The 19,421-nt window shown below is 35.4% G+C and overlaps 1 protein-coding gene across 1 annotated transcript in view; it reads left to right on the top strand.

Moving 5' to 3' along the window:
• LOC129005620 (metal cation symporter ZIP14-like) overlaps positions 1-19,186 on the top strand; it is a 53,727-nt gene extending 34,541 nt beyond the window's left edge. Inside the window, exons 7-8 of the mRNA XM_054434572.1 lie at positions 593-777; positions 15,524-19,186. Coding sequence (XP_054290547.1) covers positions 593-777; positions 15,524-15,676 — 338 coding nt within the window. The 3' untranslated portion in view covers positions 15,677-19,186. The remainder of the gene's footprint in view (positions 1-592; positions 778-15,523) is intronic.
• Positions 19,187-19,421: the final 235 nt, after the last annotated feature.

The following is a 19,421-nucleotide window of genomic DNA, read 5'->3' as shown; positions in this document are numbered from 1 at the left end:
TTGATTCTCTCTGACTGAACTGAAACAGCTGTCGTGAGTAAAGTCGACAGCAGGACTTTCCATTGAGAAAGTAATTGAAATTGAGGAAACTTTGCTTGCTAATTGGCATTTTTAAGACTACCAAGGTTTGCCATTGTCCTTGGTAGTCTCACACTTTGTTCAGTCACATCGTGTTCTGTATTGAACAATTTCCTTATCTTTGGTCACTTTCTCAAAAGAAAGTGATGAACGAGGGCAGCCTCTCACTAAACATTATGCAAATTTTAACAACCACCCGCAAATTACCTTCTTCTTTATGCTCATTTCTACGTCCAAACACTTTTCTCCATTTATGTCCATTAACTGGCAATGGACTTCAATAGGGGTAACGCATTAGACCAAAGCAATCTTACCACAGGACATGATTTATACTTGGCTGAAGTGTCGATTTCCTCTCACATCGTTTTCAGATACTGTGATGGAACTCGTTGTCTCAGTTAAGAACTTCATTTACTGAAGTGAAATGTAAAATTTATTTGGTCACTAGTTAAATGGTAGAGGACAGGCATTTTTTTTATATTTCATTTTAAGGTGTGCTAAATGGTTTGTACAGGTGATTTTGCTGTGCTTCTCAACGCTGGCATGACTATGCGTCAGGCCTTGCTTTACAACTTCCTGTCAGCCTGCACCTGCTATCTTGGTCTCTTCGTAGGAATTCTGTTGGGAGAAGTCGAAGCCAGTGTCTATATATTCGGCTTTGCAGCAGGAATGTTCCTTTATATTGCATTAGTAGATATGGTAAGTAAACACTTTAAATCAACTAACGATGGCCAAAACAAGAATTTTTAAATCCCAAAACCTAAACGAAATAAACCCGGTTATAATAAAATGTATATTATTCATCCAAAACTAAAATAACTTGGATTCCTTACCCTGACATCATAACATGAATATGTAACTTTGACTCATACATTTTAAACCTAAAAAACATCAACTATACAGTACAACCACACTTATCCGTCATCTACGGAATTTGGGCCTTGGCTAGAACAAGGAAAATGTCGGATTACACGAGGAGCAGTATGTTCAGGATTCTGCCTCAATTGCAGGAGACAATTATGATATTTCTTTAACCGTGCCGGAATTTTTTTGTCCTAAATGTTTTATTGTTGATTTGGTTTTTGATAGTCTAGTATTGAGACAGTAAATAAAAATGTAATCTACAGAAAACCAAAACAATTGAATAAAGTATTGGGTGCAATGACAACGACAACAAATACCTAACCTCTAATCGCAATTAGTAACCAAATTGAATTCAATTAAAAAACCTTTAGTTCATGCAACATCATGCTAAATATTTCACATCCTCTTGTGCGAGGAAATCTTTAGGTACATGCAATTCTACAATGTTGTTACTGGCAGAGTCTATTCACTGTTGATAACAATACACAAATACAATAAATAATAATGGTATCCAAGCTTACAACAATGACAGAGGTTTTTTTTTTACTTTACTGTAAAAAACACATGCAATAAAGAACAATAAAATACAAATGAAAAAAGTTATTTCATTTATAAATTATAAAGATTTTACAAAGTATTTTTTTTTTCATAACACTAGTTACATTATAGGAACTATTTAAAAGGTTAATAATTGTTTCGGAAAATTTATTGAAAATCATTATTGACGAGTAGCACAACTGATTCCTTGACATATCACGTTTAAAACATGGAACTTCAAGTGTACATTTTTTTGAGGATCTTGTATATCTTTGATAGTTCTTAATGTCATATGAACTGTGGTTTTTTATTACAAAATTAATGAAAGAAAAAATTTACAATTGTGAAACAGTCAATATATCTAGTTCTTTGAACATGTAAGTTATACTTTCATACTTTGTTTTATTAGATATGTTTCGTAAGGCAAATCTTCGTGACATTGAAATTGGCAAAAGAGTTGTTTGATAAGTGCCTCCCCAGTGTGTAAGACGCATTGTAGACTCAAACCATGCTGTGTACAAAGTTTTCAGATACTCAGGACTAACATAACTCCTTACAAAATATAATAAATTGTTAATCTTTCTAAGTTTTAAATTTAAATATTCTACATGATGGTTCCATTTAAACTTTTTATCAATTATTAAGCCTAAATATTTAACTTTTTCACAAATTTCAATTTTATGACAATTGAAACTATAAATACAACAATGTGCATGACACTTAAGAACAAGATAAAATTCATTTGCTTTACATGAAAAATCAATACATTTAGTTTTTTAATATTAACAATTAGTTTGTTTACTGTACACCTATTACCTATTTTTTCTTAATCTTCCTGCTGTTTAGTACATTCTTCGTAATTTTGCAAAAACCTGTATTTTTAAATATTTTTGAGTTATTTTTGTTTGTAACGTTTTATTGATACAATTTATCAAAAACCACAAATGAAAAAAGTTGTAGAACATTTAAAAATCTTTACAAAAATACCAAATTCGATATGTTTTACTCAAAAGATTACGTCAAAAAACTAGATAAATCTCATAAAAACACCAATTTTGGTGCAAAAACGCCTATTAGTCCGGCATCTAGGGCAGTTCGCAAGTCTTATAAAGACAGTTTCGCCATTCAATGTTGATGTATGTGTCTAAATAAGTGTTTTCAACTCGGGTGTCACGTCTGCACCCACTGCAGTTTCCGGTTATGACGTCATTAAAATGGCAGAAAGGGCTATATTAAAAATAACTATATATTACATACCATGTATCGGATCGGAATGAACTTTTTTTTGTTTGAAAGATAAGTTTACATGCTATCTTTCTTACATTTACACTTTTGTTTTATGTTTAGTACATTTTTCGTAATTTTGCAAAAACCTATATTTTTAAACATTTTTGTGTTATTTTTGTCGATAACGTTTTATTGATTCAATATATCAGAAATAACTTAAAGGCAAAGTTGTAGCACGTTAAAAGAGCTTTACAAAAATACCAAATTCGATATGCTTTACTCAAAAGATCACGTCAAGAAACTAGAAAATCTTACAAAACAACCTAATTTGGCGCAAAAACGCATATAAATCCGACATCGATGGCTGTGTACGAGTCATATATAGACAGTTTTACCATTCAATGTTGATGTATGTGTCTAAAGAAGTGTTTTTAACTCGGGTGTCACGTCTGGACCCACTGCAGTTTCCGGTTATGATGTCTTTAAAATTGCTACATGTTACGATTTCCCCAGCTATTTTACTTAAAATAAGACCATTACCCTCTTTTATGCAAATAAAAGCACAACAAATCAATGTAATTAGTCCATAGGAATGTTTCCACTATATAAATACCCCCGGTGCAGCAATCCTGTCGACTAAGCGAATTTCCATTTGCCTGGAGTGATTTTTAATCAATCTATTAAATTAACATTGTTTGAGTTGTTAATTTAATATTAATTTAATAGATTAATTGAAAATTAATCCAGGCAAATGGAAATTCGCTTAGTCGACAGGATTGCTGCACCGGGGGTATTTATATAGTGGAAACATTCCTATGGACTAATTACATTGATTTGTTGTGCTTTTATTTGCATAAAAGAGGGTAATGGTCTTATTTTAAGTAAAATAGCTGGGGAAATCGTAACATGTAGCAATTTTAAAGACATCATAACCGGAAACTGCAGTGGGTCCAGACGTGACACCCGAGTTAAAAACACTTCTTTAGACACATACATCAACATTGAATGGTAAAACTGTCTATAGTACGCTTTTTTTTTGCGTCATCAAGATGGCGCCTACTAGATGTGGCTCGGCTGATTGCAAAAGAAATATTACGAAGAACAGTAAATGTATCAAGTGTTTTGGATATTGTCTGTCGTGGTTTCACATTTCGTGTGCCGGTCTATCAAACGAAGAGTTAAATATTTTTAAGGAGTTAGGAGATAAGGCTTTTTTCAAGTGTGAAACGTGCCGGTCGTCATCTGTAACGATGCCGCCGCCGTCGTCTGCTCCCTGCTCAGCAAGTTCTGTGAAAAATGACGACGAATGTGATGTACCATATTCTGATGACTCATTTCAATCCCTCTCGGATAAAGTGTGCAATTTAATTATCACGCAAAACAAGATGAGTGAGCAAATTATGTTTTTACTCAGTGAAAATGACAAGCTGAAGAACGGACTGAAACACCAGTCTGAAATCATTGGTGATATCGTTTTTGACAAGTCTACTAATAACACGTATGCTAGCAAACTAAAATCACAGAATTTAAAGAGAGGTGAAGGTAGTATTCAAAATCTAACTTCCTTAAATTGTAATCTTATCGATAAGGATATTCTTAAACCTAACCCTAGTATGCTTGACAGTAATGAAAATGCCAACAACAACAACAACAACAACAACGTTGAACAGACAGCTAGTGACAAATCTGTTGTTAGTGGTCATAGAGTAAAAGAGTCGACTATGACGAGCTCGTTGCTTCGAAACCCAGAAGGCCGACCGGCTACATCCAAGTCTGAATCTGCAGCAGCGGAGTCAAATAGGAGTGAGATGGCAGCTGAATCCGATTCGTTCCAGACAGTCTCCTATCGGAAGCGAAATATGCGTCGTGACTTTCAACAACATCAACAGAAAAGTCAGAATAATGGAGGCCGTGGCGTTGGGAATGTCAGTTACAGACAAAATCAAAACAATAACAAACCTAAATTTATTACTGGAAGTTTAAGTGCAGCTGATGGCGATAGGCTTAAAACTGCCGAAAAGAAGTCGTTCCTGTTTGTATCTAGGCTATCACCGGACACTGACTCTAAGGATTTGGAATCTTTCCTATTAGAAAAATTTAGCAATGAATCGTTTAAAGTAGAATCACTAAATTCTAAGTACCCGGAGGAATACTGTTCATTCAAAGTCACCATTCCTTCCAGGATTGATGAAGTAGTGTATAAACCTGACCGAAGGGAGTGTTTGTGTACAGGTTTGTTGTCAAGAAATCTTTAAACTTACAGGACAAACGAGTTGTACCTCCAATGTGACTGACTTTGAAAACCAGGTAAGCACAGACGTAGCCAACCCTTGTGCACATATAATTGACGTAGGCCTAGGCCTAAACAATTTTAACTTCAATACCTTGCTATGGAACTGCCGTAATCTTTGTGACAAGGTCAACTTCGTTAAAATATTTGCTAATGACGAAAACAGTGATGTTGTTTTTATTACTGAACATTGGCTTTTGGATTCTGACATAAAATCATTACATCTAGAAAACTTTACACTATGTTCAAGCTTTAGTAGGCCTCGGTTAGAAAGAGGAGGTTCAGCAATATTTATTAGGGACAACAATGCTATTAATTGGTCTCCTGCGCCTATTATTACCAGTTTAGCCTTGGTAAATGTTTTTGAAATTAGTGCTCTCTTCCTAGACAATCCGAAGATTTTATTGGTGTGCATTTATCGAATTCCAGACAAAGACAATACTGAGTTATTCTTGCTCAAATTCGAAGAACTTTTAACTGTAACAGCATCCTTGGAATGTGATGTTCTTATAGCTGGTGACTTCAACATCGATGTTAAAGATAACGTGTCTCATGTCTGTCAAGATTTTTGTAACTTAATTACAAGTTTTGGGCTCAACATTATGCTAAGAGACGAAGTAACTCGACCCAGCCTTTTAAATATGCTTGATGGTTCGTGCATTGACAATTATGTAACCAATTTGCATCCCTCGAGGTGGAAGGCTACTGTTATTCCGACTACGGCGTCTGATCACTACATCGTAAGTTCGTCTATGTGTTTGGACTTGGCTCCTGCTTCCACACAGTCACATCCTCCGAGGTCCATGGGTGCGTCACAGTCTAGGCGCAGGGTGTCAGGCGATAACGCTGGTGTTTTTTGTAATCATATCAAGGATACAAACTGGAATGAAATCTACAGCGCAGATGATGTAAATACTAAGATATTGTTATTTCTTAATCTAGTCATTATTTTTGTAAATTGTTGTTTTCCTTACGTTAGGCCAAGATCTGCTAAACCACGCAAACACATTGGTAATTGGTATACTGGTGAACTTAGGAAGTTAAAAGAAGAATGTTTAAATTATTTTTATCTAAGTAAAGATACTGGTTGTGAAGCTTTTAAGGTTAGGTACAAGTTATTAACAAAGGTCTATAATAAGAAAGTAAAGGAAGCTAAGTTATTGTTCAATAACTCATGTATTTCTAATGCCTGCAACAAGCCCAGGGTAATGTGGAATATTATTAGAAAAAATATCTCAACAAATGAGCGCCCAGTTGTTATATTACCAGATGTTGATTCACCTTTAAACTCAGAAAATTTTAACTCTTTTTTTGTAAGTAGTATTGATGATATTGTTGATAACATTCCTGTTAGTTTAACCAGTGCCGATGAGTATATGTCTAGTGTTCCTTTGTGTAATGTTAAATTTGAATTTTGTGAGGTATCAGTAGAATGTGTACATAAAGCTATTTTGTCTTTAAGCAGCAGCAGCAGTCTTGATATTTTTGGTTTAAGTTCTCAGATTCTAAAGTTTGGTAGTGATTATTTATGCGAAGTCATTGCACACATCATTAACTCCTGTATTACGGGAAAAACTTTCCCAGACAAACTTAAAATTTCTAAGATAATTCCAATATTTAAAAAAGGTAATAGATTGGATGTTAGCAATTATAGGCCTGTGGCCTTGGTGCCCACTCTGTCGAAGGTCATTGAGAGGGTGCTTTCATGGCAAATAGTTAACTTTCTGGATTCAAACGGTTTGCTTTCGTGTGCGCAATTTGGTTTCCGCAAGCACCGATCCACGACGGAGGCGGTCTTAAATTACATTCAGGACACTCTAGAGGCCATGGAAAGAAAACAAGGTGTTTGCTCAAAATTTTTTGATCTCTCAAGGGCCTTCGACACTGTGTCTCACAGTGTTTTACTAGGAAAACTAAAGTCATTTGGTTTTTGTGATAATGCCGTGTCTTTGATTGAGTCATATCTGAGCAACAGATTCCAGGCTGTTTATTTCCAGGATTCACTGTCAGAGCTTAAACACACTCCCCACGGAGTGCCACAAGGGTCCATTTTAGGCCCCCTACTCTTCATTATTTATGTTAATGACTTACCTTTTAATGTCCAAAGTAATGATGTTTCATGTTTTATGTATGCAGACGATGTGTGTTTGAATATCAAGTCTACTAAGTGTATGCAGGACAGTGTAATTTCTGAGTCTGTTAAAACAATGTCCGACTGGTGTAAGGCCAATAAGCTGTCTCTTAACGTAAACAAAACTCAAAATCTGGAAATGACCTATGGTAACTCTAAGAATTCTCAAACTCCAGTCAAATTCTTAGGTGTGATGATACAGAGCAACCTAAAATGGTTTTCCCATATTGATTTTATCGCTCCAAAACTCTCCAAAGGAATTTTTATTTTAAGAAATTTAAAATCAATTGTTTCTCCAGATGTATTGTTAACTGTGTATTTTAGTTATGTTCATTGTCATTTAGTATATAGTGCCATTCTCTGGGCTAATTGTAGCCATGCCAACATCTTGTTTGTTTTACAAAAAAGAGCCATTAGACTGTTAAGTAATGCTCCACCACGTAGTCATTGTAAGCCTATATTTAAGAAATTGTCTGTGATGCCCTTAACCTGTATTTATATTTTTCAATGTCTGTTATATGTTAAAAACAACTGTGATATTTTACTTTGTAATAAGGATGTGCACAAGTATGCCACAAGGAATTGTAATAATTTAAGAATAGATCAGTGCCTTTATGCCACCACTCAAGCTAGCTTCAAATATACCGCTACCAAATTGTACAACAAGTTACCAGTTAAAGTTAAAAAGTTACCATTAAATGTTTTTAAAGTAGCCATCAAGAGAATTCTTCTAAAAAACTGTTTTTATAAAATAGAAGATAATTTTGCCTCAACCTTAGATTAGTTTTAAGTTGTATTATATTGTTGACGCAGCCTATACACTATTGTACTTTTCACAATTTGTGTCTATGGAATAAAGATGATTTGATTTGATTTGATTTGATATATATGACTCGTACACAGCCATCGATGTCGGATTTATATGCGTTTTTGCGCCAAATTAGGTTGTTTTGTAAGATTTTCTAGTTTCTTGACGTGATCTTTTGAGTAAAGCATATCGAATTTGGTATTTTTGTAAAGCTCTTTTAACGTGCTACAACTTTGTCTTTAAGTTATTTCTGATATATTGAATCAATAAAACGTTATCGACAAAAATAACACAAAAATGTTTAAAAATATAGGTTTTTGCAAAATTACGAAAAATGTACTAAACATAAAACAAAAGTGTAAATGTAAGAAAGATAGCATGTAAACTTATCTTTCAAACAAAAAAAAGTTCATTCCGATCCGATACATGGTATGTAATATATAGTTATTTTTAATATAGCCCTTTCTGCCATTTTAATGACGTCATAACCGGAAACTGCAGTGGGTGCAGACGTGACACCCGAGTTGAAAACACTTATTTAGACACATACATCAACATTGAATGGCGAAACTGTCTTTATAAGACTTGCGAACTGCCCTAGATGCCGGACTAATAGGCGTTTTTGCACCATAATTGGTGTTTTTATGAGATTTATCTAGTTTTTTGACGTAATCTTTTGAGTAAAACATATCGAATTTGGTATTTTTGTAAAGATTTTTAAATGTTCTACAACTTTTTTCATTGGTGGTTTTTGATAAATTGTATCAATAAAACGTTACAAACAAAAATAACTCAAAAATATTTAAAAATACAGGTTTTTGCAAAATTACGAAGAATGTACTAAACATACAACAAATGTGTAAATGTAAAACAGGTAGCATTTAAAATTATCTTTCAAACAAAAAAAAGTTCATTCCGATCCGACAAATAGTTAGCGAAATATACGATTTAAAAAAATCAATGGCCGCCATTTTGATGACGTCATAGCTGGAAAACGTACTAGGTGCGAACTTGACACCCGAGTGGAAAACACTTCCTAAGACACCTATATTGAAATGCAAAAGCAAAATTCTCTATACACGACATGCACACAGAACCCTAGTCAGGTCCTGGACTATAATATTCCATTAATTTTATCAATTAACCAAAGCAATAACAATATGGCGCACAAATAGAGCAAATTTGCCGAGAGAGGAAGAAGAAAGTGCAGTCAACCATCTAAAATCAACAGCTCAATAGTTGGTGAGTAGTTTTGGTTGGATAAGTCAACTGTCAATCGTTTGAAAAATACTAAACGATTGGAAAGTGAGTGACTCAACACTCAACTCAACAGTCAACCATTTCAAAAAAAAGGGCCCATGGGGTCTAAGCCCACAAATGACTAACTGGCTATACACTAGGGTTGCAAGACCGATGATGGTGTATGGCTCGGTGGTCTGGTGGACCAAGGTAATGCAAACTACCGCTGTAAAGAAACTACAAAATATCCAGTGAGTGGCATGCCTTAGCATCACAGGAGCCATGAGAGGCACACCAACTGCAGCCCTGGAAGTAGTGCTAAACCTGCCACCTCTCGACATCATTGTGAAAGGGGAGGCAAGGATGGCTGCCTACAGAATAGTTTGCAGTGGTAACTGAAAGTATAATTCTTCCATTGAGCATACAAGAATTGTGGACAATGTGCAGATGGACACCTTGGAAATGGTTACCAGACAGGATGGTGAAGATCACAGATCTAGAAAAGCCATACAATTTCAACATTGTTGTCTGGGCTGCCTGGGATAAAGGTGAGCCTGAAGACATGAAAAGGGGGATCACTTGGTAGGCTATACGGATGGCTCGAAAAAGCCAACGGGCACTGGGGCAAGAATATATGTACCCAAGGCGCAGTTTTGCGTAAGCCTGGGGAAACTGGCCATTGTATTCCAGGCAGAAGTTGTTGCCCTGTCTGAGTGTGCAAGAGTGTGTTTGAAGCGAGGTCTGACAGGCCACACCATATACATGAACTCGGACAGAAAAGCAGTGCTAATGGTACTTGACAGTTTTTACTTTACCTCTAAGGCAGTATGGGACTGTCATCAGGCCATGAAAGCCCAGGGAGAGAACAACAAGGTTATCCTTATTTGGGTTCCAGAACACAAAGGTATTGCTGGCAATGAGAGAGTTGACAAAGGAGTTGAAAGCCCGCTCATGGGTCCAGAGCCGACTTTTGGTATTGTATACAACACAGCACACGTAGCTGTTCGCCAGTGGATCGTCATAGAACATCGAAGGAGCTGGGAAAGAACAGAAGGCAACATACAGTCAAAGAGAATGCGCAGACACCTACCGGTGTGATAGCGGCAGATGCCCTTGGGCTGAATAGGAAGACCCTGCAGAAGGTGGTTTGCTTCATCAGTGGCAATTGGGTATTCCGCGGACATCTACACAAGATGGGTATTTAAGTTGAAAGCCTCTTATGTAGGAAATGTGGCGAGGAGGAGGAGATAGCGTTCGATGTGATATTTATGGGCCCAGCCTTACAAGGTCTGCATATGAGATCTCTAGGCATATTGACTGGAGATCAAAGGGAAGAACAGGTTACCATAGTCAAAAGGATCTCATGTTTTGCCAAGGACCTGGGATTTGACAGAGAATGAGGACCTGTGAATGAGGGTGCACAATAAGCTGTGCCAGCTGTGATGCAATCCTATGGTCATTTGTAAGCCTGGCCCTCCGTAAAAAAAAAATCACCATTTTGCGGCACAGTAAGTGACATCCATCGCCCACGATCCATCTTTGGTTTTGTAAGTAAGATTTCTGCAGCACTCAATAAGCCTTAACAGATACGCTGGGACACAGGAGCTGTTCCTCAACCTGATCAACATACCGACATATCTCACCGAGCTAAAGGCATTCAAGATGGCCTTTAAAAAAAAAATCAAGATGGCGGGTGGAAGACAGTTGGTTAAATGTGGAAGCTGTAGTAAAAACGTAACTAAAAGTACCGGTGGAATTCAATGTCAAGGAAATTGTAATTCTTGGTTCCATTTTGAATGTGCGGGTAAATCCAATAAAGATATTGGTAATATTGGTGTCGAGTCTTCATGGTTATGTAGCCTTTGCTCTCGTTCTAACCTAAAGGCCAAGGAAAGCAACACTGGTAATCAAATCGTTAATATTGAATTAAAGGATAGTGAAAGTGAAAATTGTTGCCGCTGTTTTGATCATATCAAAATTTTAACTGATCAAATGTTTGAACTCAAAAAGAATCAAGTTGAAATGAGAAAACAACTTAGTGAACTCCAGTCTGACAATGTCAGACTAACCTCTGCTTTGACTAGCCAAGAAGAAGCTATTGGTGATTTATTACTTAACGATGGCATATCATATGCTGGAATGTTAAAACGTCCTAGAGTTAGTGAAACTGTGGGTGGTCCTAGTGCTCACAGCCTATCAAGATCAGGCCTAGATCTCTCTTCTACCAATAAAATAACTACCAGTAGGCCTACATCCAACATCGGTCATCGGCCTAGGTCGGCTCTAGCAACAAACAAAGGTCTCCATTTGTCTACTGCAAATGACAAGCCTAACACTAAACAAACAGTGACGGGTGATCGTAATTGTAATGGGTCCAATGTATCTCGTAGCCTAGGGCCCGATACTAGTATTTCCAATTCAATTAGTAACGTAAACCAGTCTGAGGGTGTCACAAATCTGACCACTGGGACAGTTTGGGAGAGTACTAACTCTAACTCATCTCAAGATGGAAATGTAGGCCTACATACAACTATTGATGGCAGCCAAGAGCCTACACCAAGCAATGACGGTGAGAGTTTTCAGAAGGTTAGACCGCGGAAAAGAGGTAGAAATGTGTCGAGTCTGAATCAGAGTGCATCAAACGAAAATGTCAAGGGCCACAGGCCTATTAAGAATAGAAGTGGACAATTTATAACAGGTAGCTCGACTGTGTCACATAACCTCACAACTGCAGGCAGAAAGGTTTTTCTGTTTGTCTCTCGTTTTGGACCTAACACTAAGGAAACTGATGTGAAGGATTATCTTATCAGCAGAAAAGAAGCCGAATATGTTGTGGAGCAGTTAACGTCCAGACATCCCGAAGATTACTCTTCTTTTAAAGTTGGAATTCCGGCAAGCCTGTTAAACGAAGCTTACACCTCAGATTTCTGGCCCAGGGATATTTATGTATCAAAGTTCATTACCAGAGCAATCAAATCTTCCAGGGCAAGTACCGGTAATTTAAACTCGAACATACAGACCCAGTTATCCACAGGGTAAGTGTTTTGGAGTCTGCCTTAAGGGGTCAATCCAATAAAGTGCTGAATATTCTCTCTGTTAATGCTCAGTCCTTAGCCAATAAAATTAACGAAGTAGAGGTATTAATGAACCTTAATGACGTAGGCATCCTCTGTGTGTGTGAGCATTGGTTTACTGAGTCCAACAGAGACTTAGCGGTTATCGAGGGCTACAATTGTGCATCGATGTTTTGCCGAACTGATAAGACCAGAGGTGGTGTTGCTATATACACAAAGTGCGGCCTAATTTACCAAGAAATTTATGTGAGCAGTTACTGTATTGAGAGTGACTTTGAAGTTGTATGTGTGAAGGTTAGTATGCAGCAGCCTACTGTGGAATTAATCCTAGCATCATTGTATAGGGTCCCCAATAGTAACCACAATGTTTTCCTGGATGGATTTGATAGACTAATGATATATTTATCACAAGCTGGCCTACCAATTATAGCTTGTGGCGATTTTAATATTGACGTTCACTCTAAGGATAGCCTTACTGTAAACTTTCTTGATGTCCTGCGTTCTTCTAACTGTCGTTGTTTAAACTTTAAGCCTACCCGTGGAGGTGCTTGCATTGATAATGTGGTTACAGACTTACCTGAAGAAGATGCAAACACTTCAGTTCTCTCACCACCCTTGTCTGACCACAATGCTCTGTTAACATCGATCTGTCTGGCTGAAAATATCGACCATGTAAAACCTACTCCTAAGCTGATCAGGGACTTCAGTAGACCTAAAATAGAATCTTTCAAGTTGGTTCTGTTAAACGTAAACTGGGATGAAGTGTTATCTAATCATAAGGACGACATCTTTTGCAAGTTTCTCTCTACTTTTCTGGATGCTATGAAGGAATGCTTCCCCTTTAAGACTGTTAAGCCTATGAACAGTAAGAATAAAACTAAAATGAAATGGTACAGTCATGAACTAACCCAACAGCGAAGAGAAGTTGAAAAGCTTTACGATTTTTGGCAGTGGGCAGAAAGGTATAATGTTTTAGTTGTCACTGCTAAACAGAGATATGTCGAAGCAAAAGCAAGTTATCGGAGAGCTCTTAACCAGGCAAAACTCAAGTCTAATGCTGACAATATATCCTATGCGCCCAACCAATGCAAACGTGCATGGGAGTTAATTAATAATTCATCGACGGGGAAAACTACTCCATCGGCTGACTCACTGACTTCGCAGATCTTCAGTGACTTCTTCGTCTCTTCGGTTGATGATGTCCGTAACCAAGTGCCGCCTTCCATTGCTGCTGCTAAAAATATGATGAAGGTGCCCATCAACGTACCAGATTTCACTCTGAAGCCAGTGTCTAGTGAGGAAGTAGCAAATATTGTGATTGGCTTAAGAAATAGTAAAAGCTGTGATATCTTTGATATCAGCAGTGTTCTCATCAAGGAAGTGCTATCTGTGATATTATCCCCACTTACCCTTTGTATCAATATTTGTTTAATGTCTGGTAATTTTCCAGAATCCCTTAAATTATCTAAAGTTGTGCCTATTTTAAAAAAAGGTGATTTTTTTCCTGAGAGCTATCGACCGATCTCCGTTGTACCGATCTTCTCAAAAATTTTGGAAAAGGCTGTGATACACCAGGTAACTAAATTTTTTGAATCCAACAATTTGTTTTCTAAATCCCAATTCGGCTTTCGAGGGGGACTGTCAACTGTGGACGCAGTTGGTAGCCTTGTTGTTGCTGCTTTAAATGGTTTTGAAAAGCATGAAAGCACACTCACTACCATGTGTGACCTTTCAAAGGCTTTCGACTGTGTTCCGCACGACATCCTTCTCACAAAACTTGAACAATACGGCATAAGAGGTGTTGAGCTAAACTTTTTTCGGACCTATTTGGCCAACCGCACACAGAAAGTCTTGTATAACAATAAGCTCTCTGAGGTGTCGGTAGTGAAGAGTGGCGTGCCCCAGGGATCGGTCCTTGGCCCATTTCTATTCTTAGTTGTATTAGTTCTAAGTTGCATTAATTATGCATTAATGACTTGCCTGTTAATGTAAATTGTAATTCTATAATTTTTGCTGATGATTCAACTGTTTTCTGCAGTAGACCTAATCACAGTTTAGATAATCTTAATGTTTATATGTCCAACTGTCTCATTGAATGTAACGATTGGTTCAAAAGTAGCGGTTTTCTATTGAATAATAGTAAGACTCAATCTATTTTATTTAGTTTAAGTAACCATGATTTAAACTTTCCTCAACTCTGTGATAATGTTAAATTATTGGGTATATACCTGGATTCTAAATTAGGCTGGAGTGTGCACATTGACCATGTTTGTAGTAGGCTCTCAAGAGTTATTTACTTACTCCGCAAGCTTAAAAAATTAATCCCTAGACACTACCTACGGATGGCCTACTTTGCCTTCTTTAATAGTATTTTAAGCTACGGTATTTTGCTGTGGGGCTGTGGCCATGATGTTAGCAGAATCTTGCTCCTACAAAAGAAGGCTTTAAGAATCATTACTTTTTCTAAGTACAGAGCCCATTGCAAACCCTTGTTTATTCAGGAAAAAATACTCACTGTTTTTAATTTATTTATTTATGTGTGTCTTGTTTATGTAAAAGTTAATATTAATGCTGTAGCCTTGAGATCACATTCACATAGTTATTTTACTAGACATAGGAATAATTTAGAGTTACCTTTAGTCAGGCTAACAAAGTCACAAGAATCTTTTTCTTATATAGGGTTAAAGATGTTTAATCGTTTGCCAGCTGAGGCACACTGCTGTGTTGATCTTAAGTTATTTAAAAGTAAACTTTTTTGCTGGTTATTAAATCACCCTTTTTATAGTTTAAGTGAATTTTTCATGTCTGACATTGATATTAGTTTTTAGTTTCTGACTGATGTAGGCCTTAAATCTGTGTAACTTACTTTGTTGTTTAAATTATTTAAAGTAGCCTAGTTATTGAATGTTATAGGCCCTAATGCTAACCACCGGACATTTTATCCTTGCAGATTACTGAGACTTCTTAGCCTAAGTTACTCTCATATTGACCTCAACTATACAAAATGTTCTTTTTGTAATTTGTTGTAATAAATTCTTGATTCTTGCATTCTTGACATCTAACCTTACAAGAAGCACATTCAACTGCTCTTTGTACTTCAGATATTGTGTCGATTGTCAACCTCCCCTTTCTGAAACTGTACTGACAGAGAGACAAGTCACCGGGCAGACGTCAGCCAGGAGCAGATCAACTTTCCAAACCAAACATATGATCAACTGAATGTATCTACAAATAAACTAATACATTTGTAGATTAATTCCTACTATTTGTTGCAGGTTCCTGAGATGAATGAGGTGGCTGAGGAGGCCAGTAAGAAGAGTGTAGGTAGTGCCCTTTGGACCCTGCTATTGCAGAACCTAGGGATGGGGACTGGCGTGCTAGTACTTTACCTACTTGCCCGCTACCAAGACTATATAGACTTTACATAGTCCCCATAGTAACTAGCATAGTTTACTTTTGTCATAGACTGTGTACGATTTATGTTTTATAATTCAATGAGGTAATAATTACTTATCCTAAGGTATTAGTAAAAAATCTCAGTTTTATAACATTTGTTTGTAACATTGTGTAAGGGGTTTTAAATAGAATCAAAAATGGACAAACAGTTGACTTTAAGTCACTGTAGTTTAAATTTGTATAGTACGGTTTGTATTTAACTGTAAACTTGGACTAATTTAGCTACTCTCATAAAAAAAATTAAAAAAGAAAATATTGATAGAAGTTACAGTGTTAAACACTAAGATAAAACGTTTAAAATAATTAAATAGTTTTGCATGAAAAAATTTTATTTAGTTAATTGTTATGTTAGCCTCTTTGTTGTAGTAGTATTCTTTATAGTTGTTTTCCCATAGTATTTGTTCTTTTAATTATGTTATTTTTATAGTTTTTGGTTGAAATATGTTTATATTGGATTTTATTACTTTGATTTGTTTATCAATGTTTGATTACTAATGCTTGTTATGTAATTTAGACAAAATATGCTTTTATATAAATTAGGAACTCCCACTATTAGTTGTTCTTCTATTAGTTCTTCTTCTAAAAGTTGTACACCTCTCGTATTCAAACTAGCTTTTTATCATTTTTAAAAACTACATGGTTAAACGGTTTTTTTTTATTTTTGAGGAGTGGAATTTTATTTCAAATCATAAAATAAAAGTTTGGTTCACATACAGTCAAGATTTTCAGATACTCAAAACCTGATAATTTTATAGATCAGTAAAAAATAAAAATCGCCAAATTAGACAAATGTTGATTATTAATTTGTTTGTTAGGTAGTCCTAACTAATGCCAAATGGCATTTCTAAACGGTAAAAAAAAATTATAGGGCCTAAGCACATTTCTGCAGAACAGTATATTTAATCTATAGTTGTCATCAATTAAACATTTGAAAGTTCATTGCAGAAAACTTTGTTTATCAAAACATACTGGTAGAAGTGGTAGTGTTGTTCTAAATATGCACTAAATCAACAAAGCTCTTTTTCCCGATAAGTAAATTATTACATTCCCATGATTGCTTACAAGCACTACGGTATATATTTTATAAGGTTAGAGAATGATAATCCCAGCTAAAGAAGTGCCATATAAAACTGAGATCCCTGTACTTACTTACTGTGTCTAGTACTTAAGACTGAGCATTTTACATAAGACATATTTAACTTGCATTTAGAAAACTTCAGTTCCCCTTCAATTTAATCAACAGTAAATATTGTAGTATACATACATATAATTTGTAATCGTTCAAATTATAAACAAGTTTTTAAGTGTTTAAAGGTTTATCAGGAATATGTTTTTTGGACTCTAGTTTATTTAACTGTACAAATTGTATCTGCTAAATATCAGTATTGACACTAAAAGTAATTTTGCCCATACTAGGTATATAAACATAACACCAATTAGCAATTACTCGTCAAAGGATCAGTAATGTGAATAGAACAATGATTGTTCTTATAGTACTAATTAACACCCCACCGATCAGCCAGTTATTTGAAACTTTAAAGTTTACCTAACATTTGACAACTAAAGAAACTTGTATTATAATAATCATAATCATAATTTATTGTCATTCGGCATTTACAATCACGCAATAAACATAGTCAGGTACTGTAATTTTTTCAGACATAATTCTTAGGCTTGCTATAAATTATTTAAACTTTACAGTACTAAGCAAGCAGTAGGCCTTAAGAGATAATAAACACGCATGCAAAGACTAAGAAAAGATAATTAAGTACAGAACAGTAAATTTAATAATTTAATTTACAGAATTATAAATAATAATAATTAGGCTACATAATAAATATTCAACCTTATCAAAATAATATTAAGTACCGGTATAGAATTAAAGAAAAAATGTGTCTAATCGCAGAGAAGTAAGAAACAGAATGGTACACTTAACTGATGTTTAGCACCAGTGGCTGGTGTCTAGAGCAAATGGTATCCGTTGTCCTCTCCTGCTCTCCTTTCCCCCTCGCCATTACGTACTACAGTACTCACACTGTAGGAAGATCCTGTGTGCTACAACTGCTGTACAACAATGCTATGTGGCCATCACCATTCGGGCTCTTACTTGCTCGGTATAAGTACATTTCTGCCCCAACATACCAGAGCTAAAAGTACGGTTGTCCCATAAGCTTGTATCCTCTGTATCTTACTTCTCTGTGGTCTAATTTTTCAACAGTATTCAGCAGGAATTTAGTGTTTCTAATAACAACAAACTTAAAATGTTTATTTACATTATAAATTGTAAATTTTAGGAAAATAACTGGATTTGAAATATAAATAGGGCCAAGAGATCATTGCCAAAATCAAAATACACAATTTAATTTAAGTTTATGGGGTTTATCACCTCAACTTTAGTCTAAGAATGATGATTTGTTGTGAAAAAGATAACAAATAATTGAATACCATTTAATACAATTCCTACATGATACATTAATTTGTATGCATGCCTAACTACTTTAATTCTCTACTTAATTATTCCATTACAATTGTTTGTGCCATTTGTGTGTAATTTGTACACAACAGGTTTTACTTTACTTGCTGACGAACAAGGAAACATTTATGAATGGCACTTAATTACTAAAATAACAAAAATCAACTCTTTCATTTAAACATCAATGTTAGTTGTGCCACTCATGAATACCAATACAGTAGATTCCCTCTAATCCGGACACCTTTTAACCAGACATCGGTTTAACCGGACAATTGTTATCAGCACATTGGTTTAACCGGACTAGATCGGCAGGGAGTGGCGTGGTACTGAAACTACTGTTCTCGTGGAAAATATTTGAGACCAGTGATCACGTGTCCAAATACAATGCTCTCCTAAATTTAAGTTGAGAATATCACAGTATATAATATAACTGTATATAATATAACAGAATATAACTGTCCATTTTAACGAGTTTTTTGGGACGTCGGTTTTACCGGAAAACCCGTTATCCGGACTGGCCTCGGTCCCGAGGATTCCGGATAAGAGGAAGTCTACTGTATTTACTAAATAGACAAGAAACACAATCTGTACTTTTAATAAGTTGTACAGGTCTTGCTTTAAAAAAAAAACAAGTAGTTTAAATTAGTAACAGTATACTCTGTTTGTAGTTAACTACTAGTTTTATATAGCATCTACTCAAAATAATTTTTGCCTTAAGCAACCTCGTTTCTAATCCTGTGTGTTTTTTTCAGTATTTTTATTTTGTTTTAGTTTCAACATTAGTTACTTAAATAGGTATTAGGAGTATGCCAAAGGTATTCTTCCGATGTAACTACTGTGAATCTTTTCCTATAGCTGTATCAAATACTGTTAAATTAATTTTATACATTATTGTGATAGCCATATGATATTTTTAACTGAATTATATTTCTTGTAAAATTACAAATCTACTTAATTATAAATGTAATAGATTTTATTTATGTAAAAAAAAACATTTCTTTGTTAAACTATGCATTATGTCAATAATAATAATGTACTTATTTCAAAGAAAATATTTTAAAATGTATCAGTTACTTTTATTCAATCAATATGTGTACCTCTGGAATAGTTTACATATTTTTACAGTTCTAAGATTATTAGAGAGGCCGTATATATGTTCACTAAGAAATTTTTGAAGTAATAGTTTTTCTAAAAAACATTTAATTGTTTTTTTTTTAACTAAAACAGGCCATATGATTTCAATA

This window comes from Macrosteles quadrilineatus, unplaced genomic scaffold (genome assembly GCF_028750875.1).
Source record: "Macrosteles quadrilineatus isolate MER2022 unplaced genomic scaffold, UCM_ALF_1.0 Scaffold_28__1_contigs__length_1566739, whole genome shotgun sequence".
Classification (NCBI taxonomy): domain Eukaryota; kingdom Metazoa; phylum Arthropoda; class Insecta; order Hemiptera; family Cicadellidae; genus Macrosteles; species Macrosteles quadrilineatus.
Note: the sequence above shows the minus strand (reverse complement) of the source record. Positions and strands in the feature narration are given on the sequence as shown.